A 22,410-nucleotide genomic window follows, 5' to 3' on the forward strand; every position below is an offset into this window, starting at 1 on the left:
ACAATAAAATTTATTTGTAATTCTCCATTAAATACGGTCGAAACTCCAAGCAACAGCTATTTTTATTGTCATTATATTAATTTTTATTTATTCATTAATTTTTTAAAATTAGAATTTTCTTACATAGAAATTTTAAGCGAATTTACGAATGAAATTTTTAGTTAAATAACATTCGAATGTAACCAATTAACGATTTAAAGATTGAAAAATACTTAAATTCTATCCTTTAGGATTAAATAAACGAGAAAAACTTTTTAACAACTTAACAATTGTTTTCTTGAGAGTATCTCATTTATAATTTATTGAAATTGTTTTCGTGATTTTAGTAAATAATAAACCTTTTTGTTTCAAAATAATTCGAATTAAATGTATTTAATAGTAATAATAACACAGTCAATACCTCTAAACAATAGCCACTGATGGGAACGTTAAAAAAAAAAAGAAAAAAAAATGGCCGTTGTATTGAGGTTGAAGATTCGGCTGTAATAATAAAATTTTTAAATATTTTTTATGAATAAATAAATATAAAGTGACTCGAAAGTCAGTTAACCATTGTAACGATCAAATTGATTATCTTTGTTGTGACCTGTCTGGGATTTTTTAGAATTTGGTACACACCCCAACATTCATACATACAGAGGAAACCCGAAGGGTTTTTTTTTTTGCATTTCTAGACGTTTCAAGGTGTCCTGAGTCCAAAAACGTTGACCGATTACTATACTTTTCCTCTGTTATATATATAACAGGTCGCGGAAAGTGAAAAACATTAATTAAATATTAAAATATAGAAAAATTTACTAATATATTCAAATTTGAATTTTAATATATACAAATGTATCTTATAGTTATAATTTTTTGAATAATTTACAAGCAGACATACAGACCAAGGAAATAAAAATAAATTTGAATTCTAGTTTCTGAAATGTCTTATGGACATTTACAATTAAATTTGTTTTTTTATTCAATTCGTTTGTTCGTGTATTTGTAAATTATTCAAAAATTACAACTATAAGATACATTTGTATATAAATAAATTAAATAATAAAATATATAAAAAATTATAATTTATATATAAATAAATGTATCTTATAAATATATTTTTCTGAATAATTTAACCGACGGACAAACAGACAAATTATATAAAAATATATTTTTTTAAATCTAGTTTTATTTCTTAGTCGACTCTAGTTTTTGAGAAATTTTGAGGACAGATATGCAAACGAATGCAGGAAAAAAAATTAATATAAATATATCGATCTACGTTATAAATATACAATTTAAATTTTAAAAAATAAGAATAAAAATATTTTATTTTATAAAATGATAGGATTTAGTATTTACAAGTGATCGATCCTCTTACTTCTAAAGTATTAGTCAACATTTCTAAAAATTGATCTTTACTTCAGAATTTTTTTTGACTTTTTAAGCTGTTAATAAGATTTTTAAACTTTATTACGATAATTTAATTAATATAAAATTTAAAAAATATAACCTTTTAGGTAAAATACAAGTTAATTTTTATATTTAGACATTTAAAGATGATGCTGAGCATCATTAGATCAAAAGAGAAGATCAAGATGAAGCATCAGATAAATATGATAAATAGCTTTCTTACTGATTTTAATATGAAAATAATGTTATGATCTGTTAATTAAATAATACAAAAAAATATAATAAATAATTCATTTTTCCTTTCAACTGTAAATAAAATTTATATTTTTAAATATAAAAAAAAAAAAATGTTTCGTTTAAATTCATACCATTGATGATAATTTGCGAAGAAAATTTTAAATTATTTTATGAATTGAATAAAAATTAAGTTTTTTTAATTATTTTCAATTTATTTTTAAAATGTATTAAATAAAAAATAGATTAGAATGAAGTCAATTTTTATTTTTAGGCATTTAAAAATGATGCTGAGCATCAATGGATCGAACAGGAACACAAAAATAAAGCAATAGAATGGATATGCGAATAGCTTTTATTGATTTACATATGTAAATAATTTTGCAATCTCTTGAAATATAACAAATAATACAAACATTTTCCTTGTTAATTGAAATAAAAATTAATATTGTCAAACTTCTAAACGGGAACAAAACCTGACTCGTTCGAAAATTATTTTTTGTATGGCATTTCAAATAGAAACGTTCCTGAAAAAAGATAAAAATGTAAAAATTACAGCTGTTATTTTAGGTTAGACTGTATTTTTAAATATATAAAATAAAAATTTTAGTGATTTAAAATACAGAAATTGCATATTTTAAATTCATAGCTCTGATGATATTTTAAACGATATTAATTTTTATTCTATATTATTACTTAAAATATCAAAAATTTAATGTTATTATTTGAAATTATTTTTATTTTTTCATGAACTGAATTTTATTGATGTAAATGTAAGATTATGATTATAGATTTGTTATAGATGAAAATTAATAATTAATTGTTCCTTATTTAACTTAATACAAACCCGTAGAAGTCGACACTGAAATCCAGTCACACGTATAATTAAATCAGTCAATATTAACAATACACAATATATACTTCGTAACTGTTATGCACTATTAAAATATAAGTACAGTATGCCGTTTGCAATAGTTCTGTTAAGTATTCATTTGTGTACGATTAATCACACAAGTGAAAAATTTAAGAAAATAAAAGAAAAATGTCATTTTGTAGATGAAAAATTAGTAAGGTTTTCAATCCGAACTCTCACTCTGAAAATATTTATAATTTTATACGGATTATATTTGGAAAACGTACAATTTGTACAGTAGGATGTTTGGAAAATATGAGATAAGATTTTTATCAAACAGGCGATTTATTTACTAAGATTCTTAGTAAATAACGGGCTGTTTTGAAACACGAGATTTTTACCAAAGAATGTTTCAAAATATTCAATTTACACACTAAGAACGCTTAGGAAACATTAGATTCAGACACTAGAATATCTGAGAAACATGAAACTTATATACTAGGGCATTTGGGAAACAGGATTTATATATTAGGATTTATGCTTTTGGAATGTTTAACAAATAAACGATTAGAATTGTTGTTCCGGTTTGACGTTTGATAATTATAATTAAAACATTCGACATATTTCTTTAGAACAGGAATTAAAACTGTAATACTTTTTTCTAATTGCATTTAAGTTAATTATTTTCATTAGATAGATATGAGGATTATGCATTAAGATGATGATTTTTATTAATAAATATACAACATCTTGTCAGATGTCTAATGGAAATATTGAGTTTCTATTTGATGGGTGTTTTATGAATTACAAGACACTAGAATTAATCAATATTTTCGAGATAAATTATGTTTAAATACTTCAAAAATTAATTATCTTACGTAAAGAAAGCATCTCTCAAAAAATTACTTAGAGTATATAAAAATAACGGATCGATTTATTTATATTTTACACTTCAATTGCCAATATTTTGTGGCTTCCTTTCCACTTTCTATCATACAACTTTATATTTTATTTTTTAATATGTAATAACAAAGTTATAATTATAGCGAGTATTTTCATTAAGAAATTTTCATTTAGAATAATAAAATTTAATAATTAAGGATTATATTTTCATTAAAAACGAAACATTATTAATTTTTTTCCACATGAAAATTATGAATTTAAATAATTGACGATTGAAACTATTAAATAAATATCATAATTCGCGAATGTAAAATATGACGAACTTTCATGTTAACTGTTTCTTTACAAGTTAGCTATTTTTAGGCTGGTGTGGGTAAAATTTGACAAAATTTTATATTAATTATGCCTCTCAAGGTCATTCTTTAGTTTTAATCAAGCTTAAAAGTGGTTAGAACTAAATAATGTTTCCCTTGAAGAACACTTTGAGAAAGAGTTAGAGAGGGGGGAAAGGATCTTGCCTTGTTTGATCTTTGTTATAATTTGAGAAAACCTTTTTTATAGTAGATACGAATAGGGTACTTGCACCGCAGGCTTTTAAATTATTTACTAGTAGTGGGATATAGATTGAATCAAAAGCTTTTTGTATGTCAATGAAAACAGCATATACTTTTTTTTTTTTTTTTTTTTTTTTTTTTAATAGATGAAGTTGTATTATCATCAGTAATATGAATATTGCTGATTTAGTTTCTTTATTTTTTGTAAAAGCATAGCGAAATTTAGCTTCCATATCAGTAACTTTAGTCCATTGTTGAAATTTATTTGCCATGAAGCATTTACTTGTAGTTGATAATAATGCCATAGGTCTGTAATTATTAGGGAAAAGCTGATAACCTTTTCTATGGATCATGGTAAGAATAACTGTATTCCAAGAATCAGGATACGAAGAGGCTTTGTACATGGTGTTAAAGAGATTTAACAATTTTAACCTAGAGCTATTTGGAAGCATTTTTAGAAATTTAGTAGTAATATTATTATTTCCCGAGGTTAATTTACTCTTTGTTTTCTGAATTCTTCGTTCAGTTCTTCAATAATAAAATCGGAGTCTAAATATTCGTTATAAGCATCGGTGTTTATTATTGGTAGTAAGTTTGAATGAATTTTTGGGAATCTTTGATAAAAATTTTTCCAAGTATCAAAGGCATTGATTGGTGAATTTTCAGTTAGGTTTGCTTTAAAACGGAATCTCTTATTGTAGACCAGAAGAATTTACTTATTTCTTGATTAAGTTTGATTCGAGTTTCCTGAAGTAGTTTTTCTTTATTGTCTTGGGTAAGTTGTTGTAGGATTGTTTGGCTTTCTTGTAATTAATAAAATTAGTATCATTAGAATTTAGTCTGAAAATTTTTTAATTTAGATTGCTTTTCCATTTTCATTTTATGACAATCAAAATCGTATCAGATTTGTCTGAATCTATTATGGAGGTTTCTTTTTTCATTATTATTGTATATATAATCATTCATTATATTTGTCATTAATTTATAAATTTCTTCACTATTGTTTTCTGTTATTATCGGAATGTCTGTAAATCGATTTTCGATTTCTGTTGAATATCTTGAAGTTTTGTATTTTATTCTTTGACTTTTAATTGATAAGTTGCCTGATTTCTTAGTCGAAAATAGCAAACTTTTGCTATTGTAGGTAGGTGATCGGAGATATCGAAAGTAGTCGTGGTGAAGTCCAGACAGCAATCCAGTAGTAAGTCTGAGCAGATTGTATAATCAATAGTAGATTTTTCGGCATATGTTAAACAAGTGTATTCTGCAGGAATATTAGGCTTAATGCGTCCATTTATTATGTACATTTTAAGATCCGTCATTATTTCTATTAGTTTTTCCCCCAGTCTATTAAAGCTGTTTATCTCTCGATTGACGACTATTTTGTATTAGAAGATTAGGTCCATCATATTTAGAGTCCATTGTTTCACCGTTTCTTGCATTAAAATCTCCTAGTATAATAGAGAGTCATATGTTGCCAAATATCAATTAGTTTGGAGGTTTCATTTAGATTTGTTAAATCATCAGGAGGGATATAAACGAGCATTAGAGTCATTAGTTTATTAGTCATATTTGCAAAGATGGGTTTGTTGATTGAGATAAGGAGCAGGATGTAGTTGTCAGATTTTTTTGTTTGTATTATTTTACAAATTTTTTTTTTATTAATATACAGAGACCATCACTCGGACGACCTGGGCCTATTTGTTTATGTGCCATTACTGATTCTATTATAAATGTATTTAAAAAATTTGACTGAGGGGTTAATTCAGAGATTATCCAAGTTTCTGTTATAGCGAAGATATCGGGTTCAACCTTGAAATGAAAAGAGTTGATTAGAGGAATTTTATGTTTAAGACCTTGGCTATTCCAGTTGACAATAGTAAATAATTGGTTGTTCAAATAAGTTTTATCGTATTGAATTTTACTTTAATTCTTAGTATATCAGCTTGTTGTATTTGTTAACCTAGAAGACGAAAGAAAGGTATCCACGTGTACTAATTTCTCGGTATTTAAACTATAAGTTAATTTTTCACGTTTAATTATTAAAGTGTCATTGCGTAGTTTTACCCGAGGATTGTGTTTTCGTAGTTCATAGAAAGTTGGGAGTAGGTATTTTCGTCTAATCCTTGAGTTTTTTGTTAAGTTCGGTGATATTTGCATATTTTTCCATCCTTCTAGCAAATTCTGTTGTTTCTTCCATATAAAGGTGGAAAAAATGCGATCACGAATATGATTATTGCCAAATGTTAGTCTTATAGTTGAATTTGGTGATTTAGTTAGTTGAACTATTTCCAGGATGTCTTCTTGAGCTATGTTTTGCAAGTTTAATGAAGTAGTAATAAAATTATGAATTTCTAGTCTAGAAATTCAATTCAATTCTTTTCAATTCAATTCAATTCATCTTTATTTGTAATAGGCCTTGGCCTGTTACAAGGGGAGTTATGATCAACATTCATTAAATAAACAGTTATATAGTTACAAATTTTTTAACAAAATTATACAAGTTATAAATAGATTTTAACTTAGCCACATGAAAAAACATATACATTTCCTTTTCCGAGGAGCACTCATTTAAAATATTTAAATCGAAACTTTGTCTTAGGACTATTGCTTTTTCGCATCCACAGACCAGATGAAATTTAGAGAAGTTTTCTAAACACCTCGGACATTCAATTGTAGAATAGATATAAATCTTGTTTTCAATCGTTATTACATCATTATTAAGGCGAAGCTGGACGAAGAACCTCTTAACACCAAAGGGGAGATTAAACAACATGTAATTATTAATATTAGGGTAGTCCAGTATTATATTATATGAATTCCGCATCTTTCGTGTCCGGATATCCTCCACATCAAGTATCAATGAATTCTCCATTACATTTCTAGTAAGCTGTTTACATAAATCTTCACTAATCTCCGGAAGGTGTATAAACGGGCCCATCGAAAATCCAAAATTATTAATTATTCTAGTCAGGTGACTTACCCAGTTCTTTCTCGATTCTGTTCGTAATGATTTCCTATATAATTGGTTCAAAAGACTAAATAACAGCTGCCCACTGTCTCTCACCTTCATTAAAAATTTTACACATCTCTTAACCAACATTGAAGTCATTCTGAATCTATTCAACTCTAATCTTAGTATACTTCCAGGGATTTTATAGTCCAGTAAAAACACTCTCCGTATGAACTTATTTTGAATCGCCTCTAACTTCTGATATTTTGGCAAACACCAAATTGGGGCTGCATAGCTTGTTGCATTTACAATTATTGAATTAAACAATTTAAATTGCGTTTGGGTGTTTTTTAATTTAATTTTTGAAAATAACATTCCTATACTTCCTATTAACTTATTCGCCTTGACCAGTGACATCTTGACTTGTTTTTCAAAGGACAACATAGGGGTTAAGATTACCCCTAAAAACTTTATTTCATTGACTATTTTTAATTCCTCTTTATTAATATAAAATGACATGTTCTTCTTTGAAAGCTTAGAACCATTTCTAAACACCATGATAGCCGATTTCTTCGGATTAATATTCAATTTTAATTTATTAAAATATAACATTGTTTGCTGAATTTTCCTCCGTAGAGCAGCAGCAGTGGGGGCGATTATCACAATATCATCTGCATAGACAATGGAGTGAACTATATTTTCTTCAATCAAGAATCCATCCTCTTCCCTTTCAAAACTGTTATTTAAATCAAAAGTATAAAAATTAAAGAGATGGGGGGACCTCTAGTCTAGTAATAGTTTTAGGATTGGAATAATTATATATAATTGTATTATTGTGGTGATGATCATTAATTAGAGAGTCTATTTTAAATTGAATACAGTCCTTATCTACTTGTAATTTGTCGACATGTTGTTTTAGGTTATTTATTTGTTTTTCCATTTGTTTCTGCTGTTTTTTAGTTTCACAGATGTTTTTATGTAGGCTATAAGGTCAAGATCTTTTTTTATAAGAATCATTTGGCTAAGATGTTTATGGTTAGAAGTGTTAATCAAGTTGGAGATTTTGTTCTATAGGACTGTTGCAGAGGTGTCTGGTAGATTGTCCGGCTTGTTAAGTAAAGTAGGGTCGAAGTTAGTTGACTCACCTGCGAGACTATGATTGCTTAGTTGTGACAAATTCAGGTTAGGGTTCACGTCCTCTGTAAAGTCTTCATAAAAGATTTTTCGGAACTTAAGTTAAAATCCGTTATTAGCCTGAAGTTTGACGAGGATGGTTGATTCTTTTTGCCGTCTGGTTTAGAGCGATTCATTGGCGGTCTTTCCCGCTTTGGTGGAGAACGTTGCAGTTTTACTAATATTATTATTACCTCTGGTGATATTAGTTAAAACAAATATAAACTTTTTTGACACTTTAAGTTAGTCAGAATTAATCAACACTTAAACTTTATGCAGATAACAAAGTGCGCAGAAAAAGTCGCCATCAGCCTTGACGGTTGGAACCAGAGGGTTGAATAATACCAAGGCACAATGCATTTTTGTTAAAGTAATAATATTTCTTATATAATTTCTGAAAATATGTTCGTTGTAAAGAGATAGTGGCAGTTAAAAGTTTGACTATATATATATATTATATATATTTCTTTTTTTCCTATGAACCTATGAAAAAATAAGAAAAATCTATATACAGTATTTTTCTTCAAAAAGTGTAAATAATTTAATCAATTTTTTCAATTATAGTTTTATATAAAAGAGACCACTCAGGGAAAACAACTATGAGGTTTCCTTTAGTTATAAATATATAGGCTATATATATAATAAACAAATAAAAGATTTAATTGGGATAGTAAGAAATGTAATGTCTCTTTACAACTGATACAGAAGTAGAAGTGTAAAGTAAATATTTAAAGATCTGTAATTTTTCTTTTAAAAAATTAATTTTTAATATATAATAAGTTATTTTATTTATTTTTTAAATAGTTTATATATGTATACAGAGCGAGAGAGAGAGAGTTTATGCCTTCTAGATAAATAAATAAATAAAGTCATTAAGATGAGTATATCAAGTAAATGAATCAAGAAATTAATATATTTTCCAATAAAATTGTTTTTCTTTTAATTATTTAAGCTTAAATATATATTTAAGTAAGAATTTTATTTAATTTAATATAATGTAAATATAATATTGATTATGTAATAGGAAGTGGGAATACAGCGTAATGTAATAAAAAGGAAAATATGATGTACAGGTTTATAATATATCATGCATCCTCTTTCTTCGGACATTTCTTGTTCTATGATTTTATAATGGTAATTCTAACTCATATAATGCAATGTAAATGGTGACGTGCATGTTTTGAAAATGATTTAAATGAATAAAACTTCATCTAAAAATTTAGTTTTTGGATAAATTTTCATATAATAATTTAATACAATTTTTAAAAATATTTTGTTTGTAACTAAATATTTAAAATTGGTAATAACCTGTAAGTTTAAATTGTTTATACATATTTAATTTCATTTATAAATTTAACAAAAGTTCACTAAATTATGTAAACAGTATAAAATTAATTTGATATATAAGTCCTGATTTTTTTTAATGATATAAGTAAATAAAGAACACAAACTCATTTTCCTTCTCGTCACTTTTAAAATAAAAAAAAAGAATCCCGTTCTGATATATTACAGTCTCAAAGTTTGATGTTTCTTCTTATAATTTTTCCCCACAATTTAATCTTGAAATATTACACGTTGTTATTGTTTCCGGCAAACTCAGTAATCTTCACAAACCACTATAGTTGAAGTTGCAATGAAGACAGTCAATATATTGTAATCTTTAAAGAAAAGGCTGAAAAGGTTTTTGATAATCAAATACAGAAACTTCTTTTACATTAAAAATTCGAAGAAGAAAATTTATTTGTAATCTTAGTTTTTAATTCATTAATATCTTCTTTTGTCTAATTTTCGGCTATCCGTCTGTCACTGTACATAAGTGTTAATTTATGATTAGTTTTTATAATCAAAATATTTACTTATAACACTGCATATAGATGTACTGTACAGTACATATATGTATAGGCTTCTAATGTTTGCCTATATATGTATAGATTTTGGCTCTATACACTATAGTTGGTTGAGAGAGCCAGGACGCACCGAAAGGCATAGCCTGAGAAGGAAAGGATAAAGGGAGGGAAAGGAAGGAGTATGGAATAGAGTGGGATAGAGGGAAACGGGGAAGGAAGAAGAGGAAAGATGAAGATCACATGTGTGCCATTGCCAGGAGCCAATTGCTAGGCATAAAGACAATATATACAAATGGTCCCTGGCACGGAAGAAGCACAAAAAATGGTGAAAGAGTGTACATAAGATTGCGCGTTAAATTTTACACAGAAGATAACGAACCACATAGCATCGTTTTACACAGCTAAATGGAAAAAAGGAGGGGGGCCAGTAAAGCCCCATACACAACGACAATATTAACACAGTCCTCTATACTCTATATCTCATGAGTGAAAAAACTCGATGTTACAGTCCATTACTATTGTTTTTCTGCTGTGAATTTTTTTTATCTTGTTATCTAACCACTGACTTTATACTTTTTCTGATGGACTTTTACTTTCGCCATAGATCCAATATCTAATATAACATTACGTGCTTTTATACTAAATTTTTAACATTCTTAATAATTAAAACATATATATTAATTTTAGAAATTTCTTTTAAAAATGAATTAAACTTCTATGAAGATATATTTATTTAACTTTAAATTGTTTCAATAAAACGTAACATATGTAACGTAATAACGTACATGTACTTGTTTAATATATGAACAAATTATATTACATTAATTTGTTCATATATTAAATAAATAAATCTCCATAGCTGTATTTAAAAAAGCATGACGTAATTGGTATATACATTTCTTAAATGGAAAGTACGCATCAGTGACCGAATAGATAAAAAAACCACTGAAGATTGTCGCAGGTTTGCTCCTCATCAATGAGCTGGCACGTGGAGTTTTCCGGGTTTTCTTTACGTGTCTAACCTGGGGCCGGCGTGACCTTTGTGGGGCAGAATACACATTCAAATCCTATACTTAAATTTCACAATAAGGAATTATTTATTATAAGTACAAAGGATGTTACATATGTAATATTTATCTTACAAAAAATATAATTTTTCTCGCTTTTTTCGTCGCAAAATCTTTGATTACGTTATCAAAATTGGTTGAGTTTGCTACTTCGCTTTCTATTGAAAAGATAGCCAGAGATGTAAATCGGTCTTGGCTTATTGATGATCGGTTTCAACAGCGAGAAACTACGTTCAGCTGAAGCCACGGTTACTGGCGTAGTTAACATTATTTGTAACGCAATTAATAAATTTGGGTAGGCTTCCGAAACATTGTTTTTTATAATGTATTTCATCGCATCTATAGCCGAATAATTGGCTTGCCTTATCGATTGGGACATCTTAATCTCTTCAAACATTTTAGTTCCGTCGAAATCACCTTCCAAATGTAAGTGAAGATCTTGACAACATTTTAATAAATATTTGTAATCTAAATTCGCAATCTCATTCATATATAGAAAATCAAAAATATTCTGGTGATTTGCATATAATTCAAGTTTACTTTTAAATGATACTAACGCAGTATCTATTATTCTTAAAAAGTGATGTAATACGGAAGTATTCTTCGTCGCTGATCGTCGACGATTCATCCTGTCCTTCGTAATCAAATAATTTCCGTTAAAAAGTTAATCAAAATCGGTGTTTTCTAATTGGGTAATTACCTTAACAGCTAATGTCCTCCGCACCCGTGTTGCAGATGTGCGAACGTTTAATGTCAACGTCTGCAACACGCTGCAACGAAATATTTCAATGCAAAGACGGGAGAGAAAATCTTGTACTTTTGTCACTGTGCAGCAAATTGTCATCGATTAGTGGATTATGCTATTTTTCACACTCACCCGAATATTCAATCTACTATATAGGGGGTCCAACAAAATGTCTCATGAGTTTTTGTAGACCGCGGGACCTTTCAAAACGCGAGCGCGCTGAACCTGCCTCGCGCCACTCTTGTGTCAACTAAACATTGGGTCGCAAACTGATGACTCCCGGTTAAAATACGGCCCGTTAAGGCTTCATATCCGGCCAGCGGCCTTGATGTTTTCTTTTCTATAAATCAATGTTTCTAACATCTTATGAGGATTAAAACAGAAAAAAATTCCGAGTCTAGCTATTTACATAAGCCGCAAAGGCCTGGCAACAAAAGGGCCTTTTTTAATTACAGTATGTTTTAGTTTACCGAATACTAAATCAGAATAGCGCCTGATATACATGTATGTGACTGGCTTTTTTCTGGTTTGAGTTTGAGACCCCTGATCCAAACAGACTCTTGTTTGCCATAAAAATTCTCTGAAAGGCACTCTCTCTCTTGATAGATTCTCTTCTAGTGTTATATTGCTTTACCCCATCACTACAGTTCATTAATTGAAAATAAAATCTTTTAGGTAAATTACAGCACTTTTTTGAAAAGATTAACTGTAAAAAATCAACTTTACTTCATTTTAACTTTTTATAATATAAAAATACATATTTTTGGCCATAATTCCAAAAACCCAATTCTATTTCAATACTTGACCGCTCAGTTTTGAAAATACTTAATTATTTTTTTAATATTGGCAATTAAGAATAGTTCAAAAAATGGAACGTAGTTACATTATTTAATTAAATATATTTAAAATTTACATTTAATTTATATGCATGTTTAATTGTTACTTTATAATAAATACAATTAAATTGTAGCCCATTTACTGGAATCGATATTTTTAATGAATCGATAATCAAATTTTCATAAATTGTACTAAATTAAAATTTTTAAATGAAAATTAATTATATTTAAATGACTAAAGTAATATATTAAATTATGTTTTTGTATTAAAAAATATTCAAAAAATAGTTTCTAACAGCTTTCTTTTCGATCCATGCAAATGTTTCGATAAGAAATCCGAATTTTAATTAGATTCTTAAATAAGAAAGAAACTTTATCCTTTGAAAATAAAATAAAGACTTAACTAAATTAGTAAACAAATAAATTTAAAGTAAATCAAATACTATAAATGCTACTTAGTAACATGTAAAATTAATGTGAATCACATAAAATAGTGTTAATAATCTACAACACCTTGGAGGATAATTAAATCTACTAACTATGACTTATTTTTTGATATTAATAATTAAAAATGACTTGAAAACATGAAAAACTGTTAAATTCTTAATTAAAATTTAACAAGTTCAGTTTTAATGTTGACTTTACTAATGAAATATTCAATAATTCAAGGACTAAAAGCGCAAATTTCACTTTAAAAAAAGTTAAATTTGCACTGAGAGTTCTTTAATTATTTAATATTTTTTATCGTTTTTAATTTATATATAGATAAATTCATGTATAAATTATTCACAACCATGCATTTCACTAATATAATTGAAAATGTATGAATACTCTCAACAAATACCCACGGAATATAATAAATATTGTAGTTGGCTTTCGGAAAACTTGTTATTTATTTTCTTTAAGCTGAAGTATTGGTTTTTTCTGCAAATTTAAATTTCATTTATTTATTCTACATAGAAGCGAGATTTGTGCTGATTCCATAGTGCTCAGTACGTTCTGCATTTTTACTCACTACTGACAGAGTAGATAAAACCACTGACCAATGGTCGCGATTTGGCGCCTGGCTAAACGGGTTGACTACGTGCAATTCTGCGGGTTTTCTTCACATGTCTAACGCTTAAATAAGAGCCTGTTTCTTATAGAACGTCACCCCCATCTCGGCTACTCGTCCGTGTTGTGTTATCTTATTCCATCAATTCAATCCAATCCGTATGATAGCATGTTGTATTACTACATCATTTTTCTAAAATTTCTGAAAGCATCTGCCTTGTTTTAAGTCATAAAAACTGTTATATCTCCATCTTTTTAAGGGAGTTGGAGTTATTGTTTTATTTCTTAAGAAAAAGACGTTATTCTTATTAAACCAACAACACAAAAGAAGACTGTTCTCCTCCGGAATAATTTATTCGAGTAACAAATTCATTTCGTGCGTAGCCTTGTTAACTATACAGGAAACAAAAATATTTTCAATAAAATACGCAAATTCACTTACAAAGGCATCTATAAAAATAAGAATATGACTGTTTAAATTTTTAAAACATGTATATTTGTCTTTTAATTGTGTTACTCAATCCCTTCGTATAGGCTAAAAGACTGCAGAAATGCCTTAAAAAACTAGTTAGAATTCAAGTTAAATGATCAGATAATTCTTACGGTTTACTTTTACATTCATCACGTACAAATATCATTAAGAAATGTTACAAAGTGGCATAACCCGTTAAAAAAATACGTGCAAACAGTTGATTAGAACGTAAAAAACCCAATTATTACGTGTTTTTTATACTCGGTTAACGCAAAAATATTGTTATACCTCCTTTTTTTTATAACATTTATTAGAAGAGCTTTCATTTTCGTTCGAATTTGAATTCATTTTACAACATATTTTCGTGTCAAAGTACGAATATCTTACCGTTATAGAAAATAACGGTAAATCTGGCTTGCTCGTAGTATATACTGTATATTATTCATTATAATATTATGTATGTTTTTAACTTCTATTTTTATAATTGACAACACTTTATATAATTTCCAGATCAAGCTTCATGTATTATTTATCATTAAACAAATACAGGATGGCCCATGTTTTATTCTATATGTTCCAGGTACACTTCTACGAGTAAATGTAAATTGAGGTTATAGAATTTTTTTTTCTTTCACAAAATTGACCGAAACTGTCATGAAAAATATGGTTAAGTACTTAAATACGATAGCAATTGATTGCAGAATTAATCATTGTTAAGATTTAATTGCATTTAATTAACTCAATGTTTTTACTAATGTTTTCATGTAAACATATTCTAAATTTTGTTAGTAATTCTTACAAGTGTAACTGAAACACACGAAATAAAACATGGTTAACCCTTCATAAATTTATAAAATTTAATATTAAATGAAGATTATATATATACATAAATCACCATCTGTTTACATTCATTTTAAAATTATTTTAAGTGTATTTATTTTTCTATAAGCTATTCATACTCTGACACGAAAATTATCTGATAATTTCAGTAAATGGTTTGGAAATTCTTAGCAGTAGCCTAGAACACCAATGTTAACGAATGATGACATTAACTTATACTTTAAAGGAATTTTCAAAAGTTATATTAAATATAATTTAAATTAAATAACATGTTTGAAAGGTAAACAATTCCGTAGAAATTGAGAAACATGAATTTCAAACACATTCAAGTAAATAATGTAGGATTTAACTAACATATGCTAATTTAACACTTATAAAGTGTACCCCAAAAGTCAGTTAATTAACCATAACTAAATTTTTTGTCTTTTTATTTACAAAGTTTACAAAAACTGCTCAAAATTAGATCTTTCTTGAGCAATCCTATCCGGATACTCGATTTTTGGGTCTATTGTTACGCAGTTTAAACTACTTATGGCTGTCTAAAAGTTGCGTAATCGTGTTCAGATAACTGTACATAATTCATATATTAATTATTATTCACTTTACAACAATTTTTTTTTGCATATTTTAGGCTCATTCGTTTTGTCAGGATAGTATATCCTTACGTTATTCTTGTTCTTTTTTACAATGGAAAAACGTAAAATGACGTTAAATTGACCCAATAATGTGCACTATTCCTTCGAAATGAATGCTCCTTTTAATTTAGAATAAAAATATTTTACAAAATACTCAACCAGATAAATTTTCTCTTATTATATTTAAGATAAAAAATAAATAAAATAAGCAGGAAAAAAAACCATAAAGAAATCAATTAGGTTAGTATATTAGATACGAACTTAATATATATATGTTCCCCTCCTAAAAAAAAACTAAAATAAAATATTTGGATAATTTACAAGTCTTATATACGCTAGAAAGGTTTATTTAATTTCAAAACGTAACAATAAATCTGTAACGTTATAGTCTATTTTATTCATTTAAGTATATTAAATTTATGAAATTGGATGGATTTCTAACATATTGCTCTTATTTTTTCCAAAAAATTCCTCCAGGATAAAGTATAATGCATTTCTTAGGTTATAGGAAACTTCAATATATTTTACAAGAACAGAGATATATTTTATATTGAATATTTTTTATTATATAATATTTATATATTTTCATAAATTATAATAATATTTAATTTTCTGAATGAATTTCAATTTTTTCTTGGATGCGTTATTATTCAAATATATGTAAATTCATCTAAGAACTTAACGAAACTTTTTAAAGAAATTTTATTTATATAAAAATACTTCTTTTAAATAATTAAAAACTTGTTTTTTAAAATTTTATAATAATTAATATTCTTTACTTCATTATGTATAATAATCCTGCAGTGGTAGATTGAATAAAACCGTTGAAGGCTAATAGTTGGTCGCGGGTTTGCTCCTCACCAATGGGGTTGTAGAATTAATGAGATAAAATAAGGCCACATGTGGGCGATCTGCCACGAAAAAGTGTCACCAGAGACTTTCTATGGAAAACTGGTGTTATACATATGAAGAAATACTAAAAACTCCATATGACCAGTCCGTAGGTGGGCGCGAACCCAAGACTAGTGTTGATTGGTTTTATCCACTCGGCCATTAGTGGGCTCTCACGAGAAAGGTTTTTCCTAAATAGTAGCCAGTTTGGCCTCTATTTAGGTAGCATCTCTAGGCAGATCGTCCGGTATTACATTGCCTTATTGCATTATCTAACTTAACTAAGATATCATTTAATAAGTTACGTGAACTATCAGAGAGTGTAGCGATAGAAACTATTTAGCAATAATTTATATAGTGACACTGATAAACTGCAAGATGACAGAAATATTACTGAACATACAAAGACTTAATTAAAATGTGTACTAAGTTAATCCTATGCACGAACTTAAATTCATAATTAGATGTCAAATTGTAAAATTCTTAGCTAAATATTTATAAAATATAAATCAGTTATCGTTCTAAAATACTTTATAACGTCAAAAAAACACGCATATAATTCTTTAGATGCATTATTTATGCGAAAAGCACTAATAAAAGTAAATATTTTCTATGTCCTTACAGAGTATTGTTGTTTGGATATGATTTATTAATGTACAAATATACCAATTTTTTATTTTTTATTTATATATATACTATTATAAATTTTTTATTATATAGTTTTATGAATCTACTCTCTCTTTAAATTGAAATCTGATATATATATATATATATATATATATATATATATAAGTTGTGTGGATATTTATCCACTCAACATGCTATATATCAATATATAGAAGCAGACATTTATCGAAGAGGAATAAAACTTTTATCCTCATATTCGCATGGAAAGACGAATCGTATCAACAAGTACAACTAACATGCATATAAAATATAAATACGTTTATAAGAATCCTTCATATTTATCGATACTTAAATGTAGAACGTTGTTTAGACGACTGAACAAAGTAAAGTAAATGCACAGTACAGTTACTGTTGACCTTTATAATATAATAATTACAATAAACTTTTGTGTGCGCCTCTGTGTATATGTGTATATATGTACATATATATGTGTATGTGTGCCTATACAAATCACATGACTTTCAAACTTTAAATCTGTATGTAGTTCTCATCGTTTAATGTACAGTAATCCTTATCGTTCGAGTGCCTTCGAGCGCCAATTCCGAAGGCGAATAGTTGGTGGCACTATATCGAGGTTTGGCTGTATGTAAAATACAGGTGAACATTTATTATTATAAATATTAAAAATCATACTATATTTATAATGAGTTTTAATATTTATAATAATAAACGTTTGTGTTCACCTGTATTTTATATACAGCCAAACCTGGATATAGCGCCAACATCTGTTTGCCTTCGAAAGTGGCGCTAAACTAAAGGTCCTCGAATGATAAAACGATGAGATCTACATACAGGTTGGGAGTTTGAAAGTCACGTAATTTTCTTGTGCCAATGCCCTTTGCAATGCAAAATCGTTCATTCAGAAATTGGCAGAGGACGGAGTCTTCTCTATTTAGTATTTAAGAGGAAGATCCGATCGTGAGTATTCATTAGCGCTCTATCAAAGTGGTGTTATGCAAGATGGCACTATATGGAGGTTTGACTGTATATATACACCTCTAAATATAGTGATCATCCCATATATTGAATAATTCAACTTAGTCTTTTGAGGGTTCAATAAATTAAGAACCGAATGTAAATATAATTACAGAATATATTTGTAATGTTTATTTTTTACAATAAATTTAATCATATTTGTAGCATTTATTTCTATAATAAATATAATACTTGTAACATTTCTTTTCAAATAAGTTTGGTAGTATTTTTATCATTTAGAGCCTCGATTATCCGGGATGAACGGGAAAAATGTCACTCCGGCAATCTCTATAATAAGAATCTCTATTAATCCGGCACCAGTAAACTGAACCCAGGTAAATTTTCAGCAAAATATATTATATCCTCCCTTTACCCTTTTAAGACAATAACCTATAAAGAGAATGACTTAATGAATCAACCATAAGTATTTTTGGCATCGCGGTTAATTCGCTTTACATTTAACGCGATTCCTGATAATCGAGAGCCTAAGAATGTTTTTCTTCGGTAAATTTGATAACTCCTCTACAATACAGTTAAACAATTGAATAACGGCCATTGATGTTTCCATCAATGGCCGTTATTCAATTGTTTGACTCCCTGGAAAAACTTATCTCAATTTAGAGATTGCCGTTATTGGCAGTTCGACTATATTTATTATTATATCTGTATTATTTTGTATTGTTAACAATATAACTCACCATTGTAGAACCTACTCTAGGCTGAAGAAATGAGGAAAATGGTAGATGAAAAAGGGGGATAAGAAAGCGAAATTATAAAATAATACACACATTATTTATTTATTTATTCTACATATGAACATACAATTATTATAGTTTTATTAACATAAAATATTTGATATTTTTCATACAATTTATACCTGAAAAATATAATTTTATGTATCACAGTTACATGCAAATATATTCACAAAATACAATAGTTTGGAGAAAAAATACTGTATTATTCAAGAATAAATTATTTATTTATTTATTTATACAAATGTTTCATCTTTCTTATTTTCTATATGAGTTATACCATTTAGAGATAGGCAAATTTTCTGCTTAGTTTTTAAGCTACCATACATAGTAAATGTTGTATAACTGGTAAGAGTGAATTGACGTTTCAAACTTTTATCATTTTTACACGAAAATAATCTTATGAAGGCATCTCTAAACCTAGAAGAAATTACGTTATACAAAATAGGATTAACAGCAGAATTAATATATAACATAATTCTACAGAAATACAGTAAATTATAATAACTTTCCATTCCAAGTTCCTTCAACTGATGTTCAGGGGCAACGAGCAACCATATTGTAAATATCCTAAATGGCATGAGACATAAGAAGAAACAAAGTACCACAGCGGCTAACATAAATATAACTTGTTTTCTAGCTTTAATTTGTGAATCTGCGACGGGGGATGCGAGAACTCGTTGTGATTCCACTAATCTTTTAGCAATAATGCCATATATAACAATTAATACAAGTAATGGTATAAAAAATAAGAAGGTTGTCACACCAAAAAAATATATTTTTTGCCAAACGCTCTGCATGTCAGTTATACAAACGGGTACTTCAGTACCATCAATGTAAGTGGTATGTTCGTACTCGGTGATGAATAACATGGGGCACGTGATTGATATTGCTACAATCCAGATGACAACTATTATGGCCATTGCTCTCATTTTTGTGCAAGTATATCCTGCCATTAGTGGTCTACATATAGCATAATATCGTTCGAAAGTAATGGCGAGTATTGTCAATATTGAACCATGAGCTACCATCATTTCTGTAAATGGTACGAGTTTACCTATTAAAAAACATTAGGTTTTTTAGAAATATTTAATTAAATATTTTAAAAATTGTTACAAAAATAAATGAAATTTTTGGAATTTTCAAGCCCAAAATAATAATAATAATAATAATAATAATAATAAATAAAAAATAATAATAATGATAATAATACTCAAGCAAATTCTTAAAAGCATTTGAGGCCGAGTGAATAAGAACACTAAAATGATGGGATGGGATGGAATAAGAGAACTCAACACGTGGACGATCTGCCAAGAGGGAGACTTTCTATGGAAAACTGGCTCCAATTTAGGTGTTAAACACGTGAAGAAAATCCGAAAATACTCCAGGTGGACAGCTCGTTAGTGAAGCGCAAACCAGCGACCTGCATTCAGTGGTTTATCCACTCGACCACTAAACACTGGTTCATTCCCGACTAACGGACTGGCAGCATGGAGTTTCCGGGTTTTCTTCCATGTCTAACACTTAAATAGGTGCTAGTTTCCCACAGAAAATCATCCCGGGATGTACAACCCCCTTGACAAATAGCCTTCGTGTTGCACTTCTTTATCCCATCAATCATTCACACCACCACCACCACCCCCATATATATATATATATAATTTAATTTATTAGAATTTGCATGACTAAAACAGGCATTTAGTTGATAAATTCTCCTTCGAGATTTCAATAAACAGTAAAAATAAAATTTCTAATTGATTTTTATTCAATAAAATGGTCTTTAAAATTCAAAACAAATAATTTTTTCATAGATTTAAAATTCAAAAGTAAAATTAATTAATTACTTTCAATACTTATTAAATTCGAATATTAATTAATTAAAATGTAATTTAATTAGCTACCGATAAATAGCCCGTACAATTATAATGATGTTTAAATTGCCTTCATTTATAATACATTATTCATTCATTCATTAAAAATAGCAAACAATTACATTAAATTTTATAATATTTTATTTAACTTTCTTCTTTGCTACGGAAATTAATTTTTAGAAACGCATTTTTGGAAAAATTACGTTGAGAACTCACTTTACATAGGCCGAAAGCAATTTTTATAAAGTGAATTTTCCATATTTTTCAACTGAAAATTTACTGTATAATCTTCTTCATGAGAATTATTCAACCATAAATAATCCATTTACTGTATATTTATGGAAAAATAAGTTATAAGTAATCTTAAATGCTCTCGAAAATACAAAAATATATCCATAAAGTTTAATATTACATCTTGAAAATTATAATTTGTTTATTTTAATTTATATGAAATTAATAATTTTCTTATGTTTATGGAATCGGAGGTTGAATTGTTAACAAATTAATTTCTAAAATAAAGCAAAGAAAATTTAGAAAATAAATTGTTTGAGATGAAGATATGATCCGAACCTACGACTCTCTATAATAATTTCAACAAGATTACAGGATTTTATACATATATATATATCACTTATATTTAATAAAATATCAAAGAAAACTCAGAAAATAACATATTTGACCTAAGGATGTGATCCGTACCGTATCTTTCTATAACGATTATATAAAAGCTATTCAAACGTTAAAGGATTTTCTGGTGTTTTTATAAATAACTAAGTGTGAAAAATTAATTCCAAAAAGTAAATTTGAATTTATAAATCGTACTTATATCCATAAAACATCAAGGAATATCGGAAGGTCGGGTATTTGGTGTATGAATACAATCGGAACTCAATCTTCCGATAGTAATAAAGTTAAAGACATTTCTTATATTTACTAAATAACTCAGTAGACAAAATTAATTCCCAAAATGTAAATTTTAGTATATAAATCGCATTTAAATTTAAAATCCCCAAAAAAAGAACATATATGGCTTGAATATGATCGGCGCCAATCAATGGCCGAGTGGATAAAACCACTGTATTAGTTAGTCGCAGGTACGTGTCTAACAAAGCAGCTAACCATGTTGAATTTTCCAGGTTTTGTTAACGTGTCTAACACCTAAATAGGTCTGAGTTTCCATAAAATTTCTCCTTGAGGCATTCCCTTTGGCAGATCGCCCACCTGTTGTGTTGCCTTTTCCCATCAACCCAATTTAATCTATAAACATCATCTACATTAAAAAATCTGTTACTTTGATTTTGTAAATAATTTAATGAAAGAGAATTCAAATCTTAATTTTGCTTATAAACCATACTTTTACTCAACAAAATCCAGTAAAGTCGCAAGTCGTAGTATCCGAGATTCGAATCATAGCTTTAGTTAATAATAAGTATGCTCTTGATTTTAGAAACAATTAATTATTATCACAATTTAAATTTTAAACAATAATAAAATAAAATACTTACACATTACTTTTCCCAAAATCCAAACTTCTGGTAAAGAATGCAATTCAGTAAGTACAGTTGGCATACAAATAATCATAATTAGAAGATCAGCAACACTTAAATTAACCAAAAAATAATTAGTAGAATTCCTTAATTCCTTATTCAAAATGACTATTGTTGGTACTAGAATATT

General features: G+C 27.8%; 1 protein-coding gene across 1 annotated transcript; it reads right to left on the bottom strand.

The window, feature by feature from the left end:
* Positions 1-19,077: 19,077 nt before the first annotated feature.
* Positions 19,078-22,387, bottom strand: LOC136975474 (growth hormone secretagogue receptor type 1-like). Its single transcript, XM_067270533.1, has 2 exons — positions 22,239-22,387; positions 19,078-19,919 (listed from the first exon to the last, which is right to left on the bottom strand). Exons 1-2 carry the CDS (start codon positions 22,312-22,314, stop codon positions 19,099-19,101), a joined length of 897 nt encoding a protein of 298 aa, XP_067126634.1. The 5' UTR covers positions 22,315-22,387; the 3' UTR covers positions 19,078-19,098.
* Between the last annotated feature and the right edge of the window lie 23 nt (positions 22,388-22,410).

The sequence above is a fragment of the Centruroides vittatus genome, unplaced genomic scaffold (assembly GCF_030686945.1).
Source record: "Centruroides vittatus isolate TY-2023 unplaced genomic scaffold, ASM3068694v2 contig_371, whole genome shotgun sequence".
NCBI lineage: Eukaryota > Metazoa > Arthropoda > Arachnida > Scorpiones > Buthidae > Centruroides > Centruroides vittatus.

Excerpts from the sequence above, each read along its gene's own strand:
- LOC136975474 (XM_067270533.1), bottom strand. The coding sequence starts at position 22,314 with ATGATTATTTGTATGCCAACTGTACTTACTGAATTGCATTCTTTACCA. Across the intron at positions 19,920-22,238 it reads GATTTTGGGAAAAGTAATGT|GTAAACTCGTACCATTTACA; the intron begins GTAAGTATTTTA and ends GTTTTTTAATAG.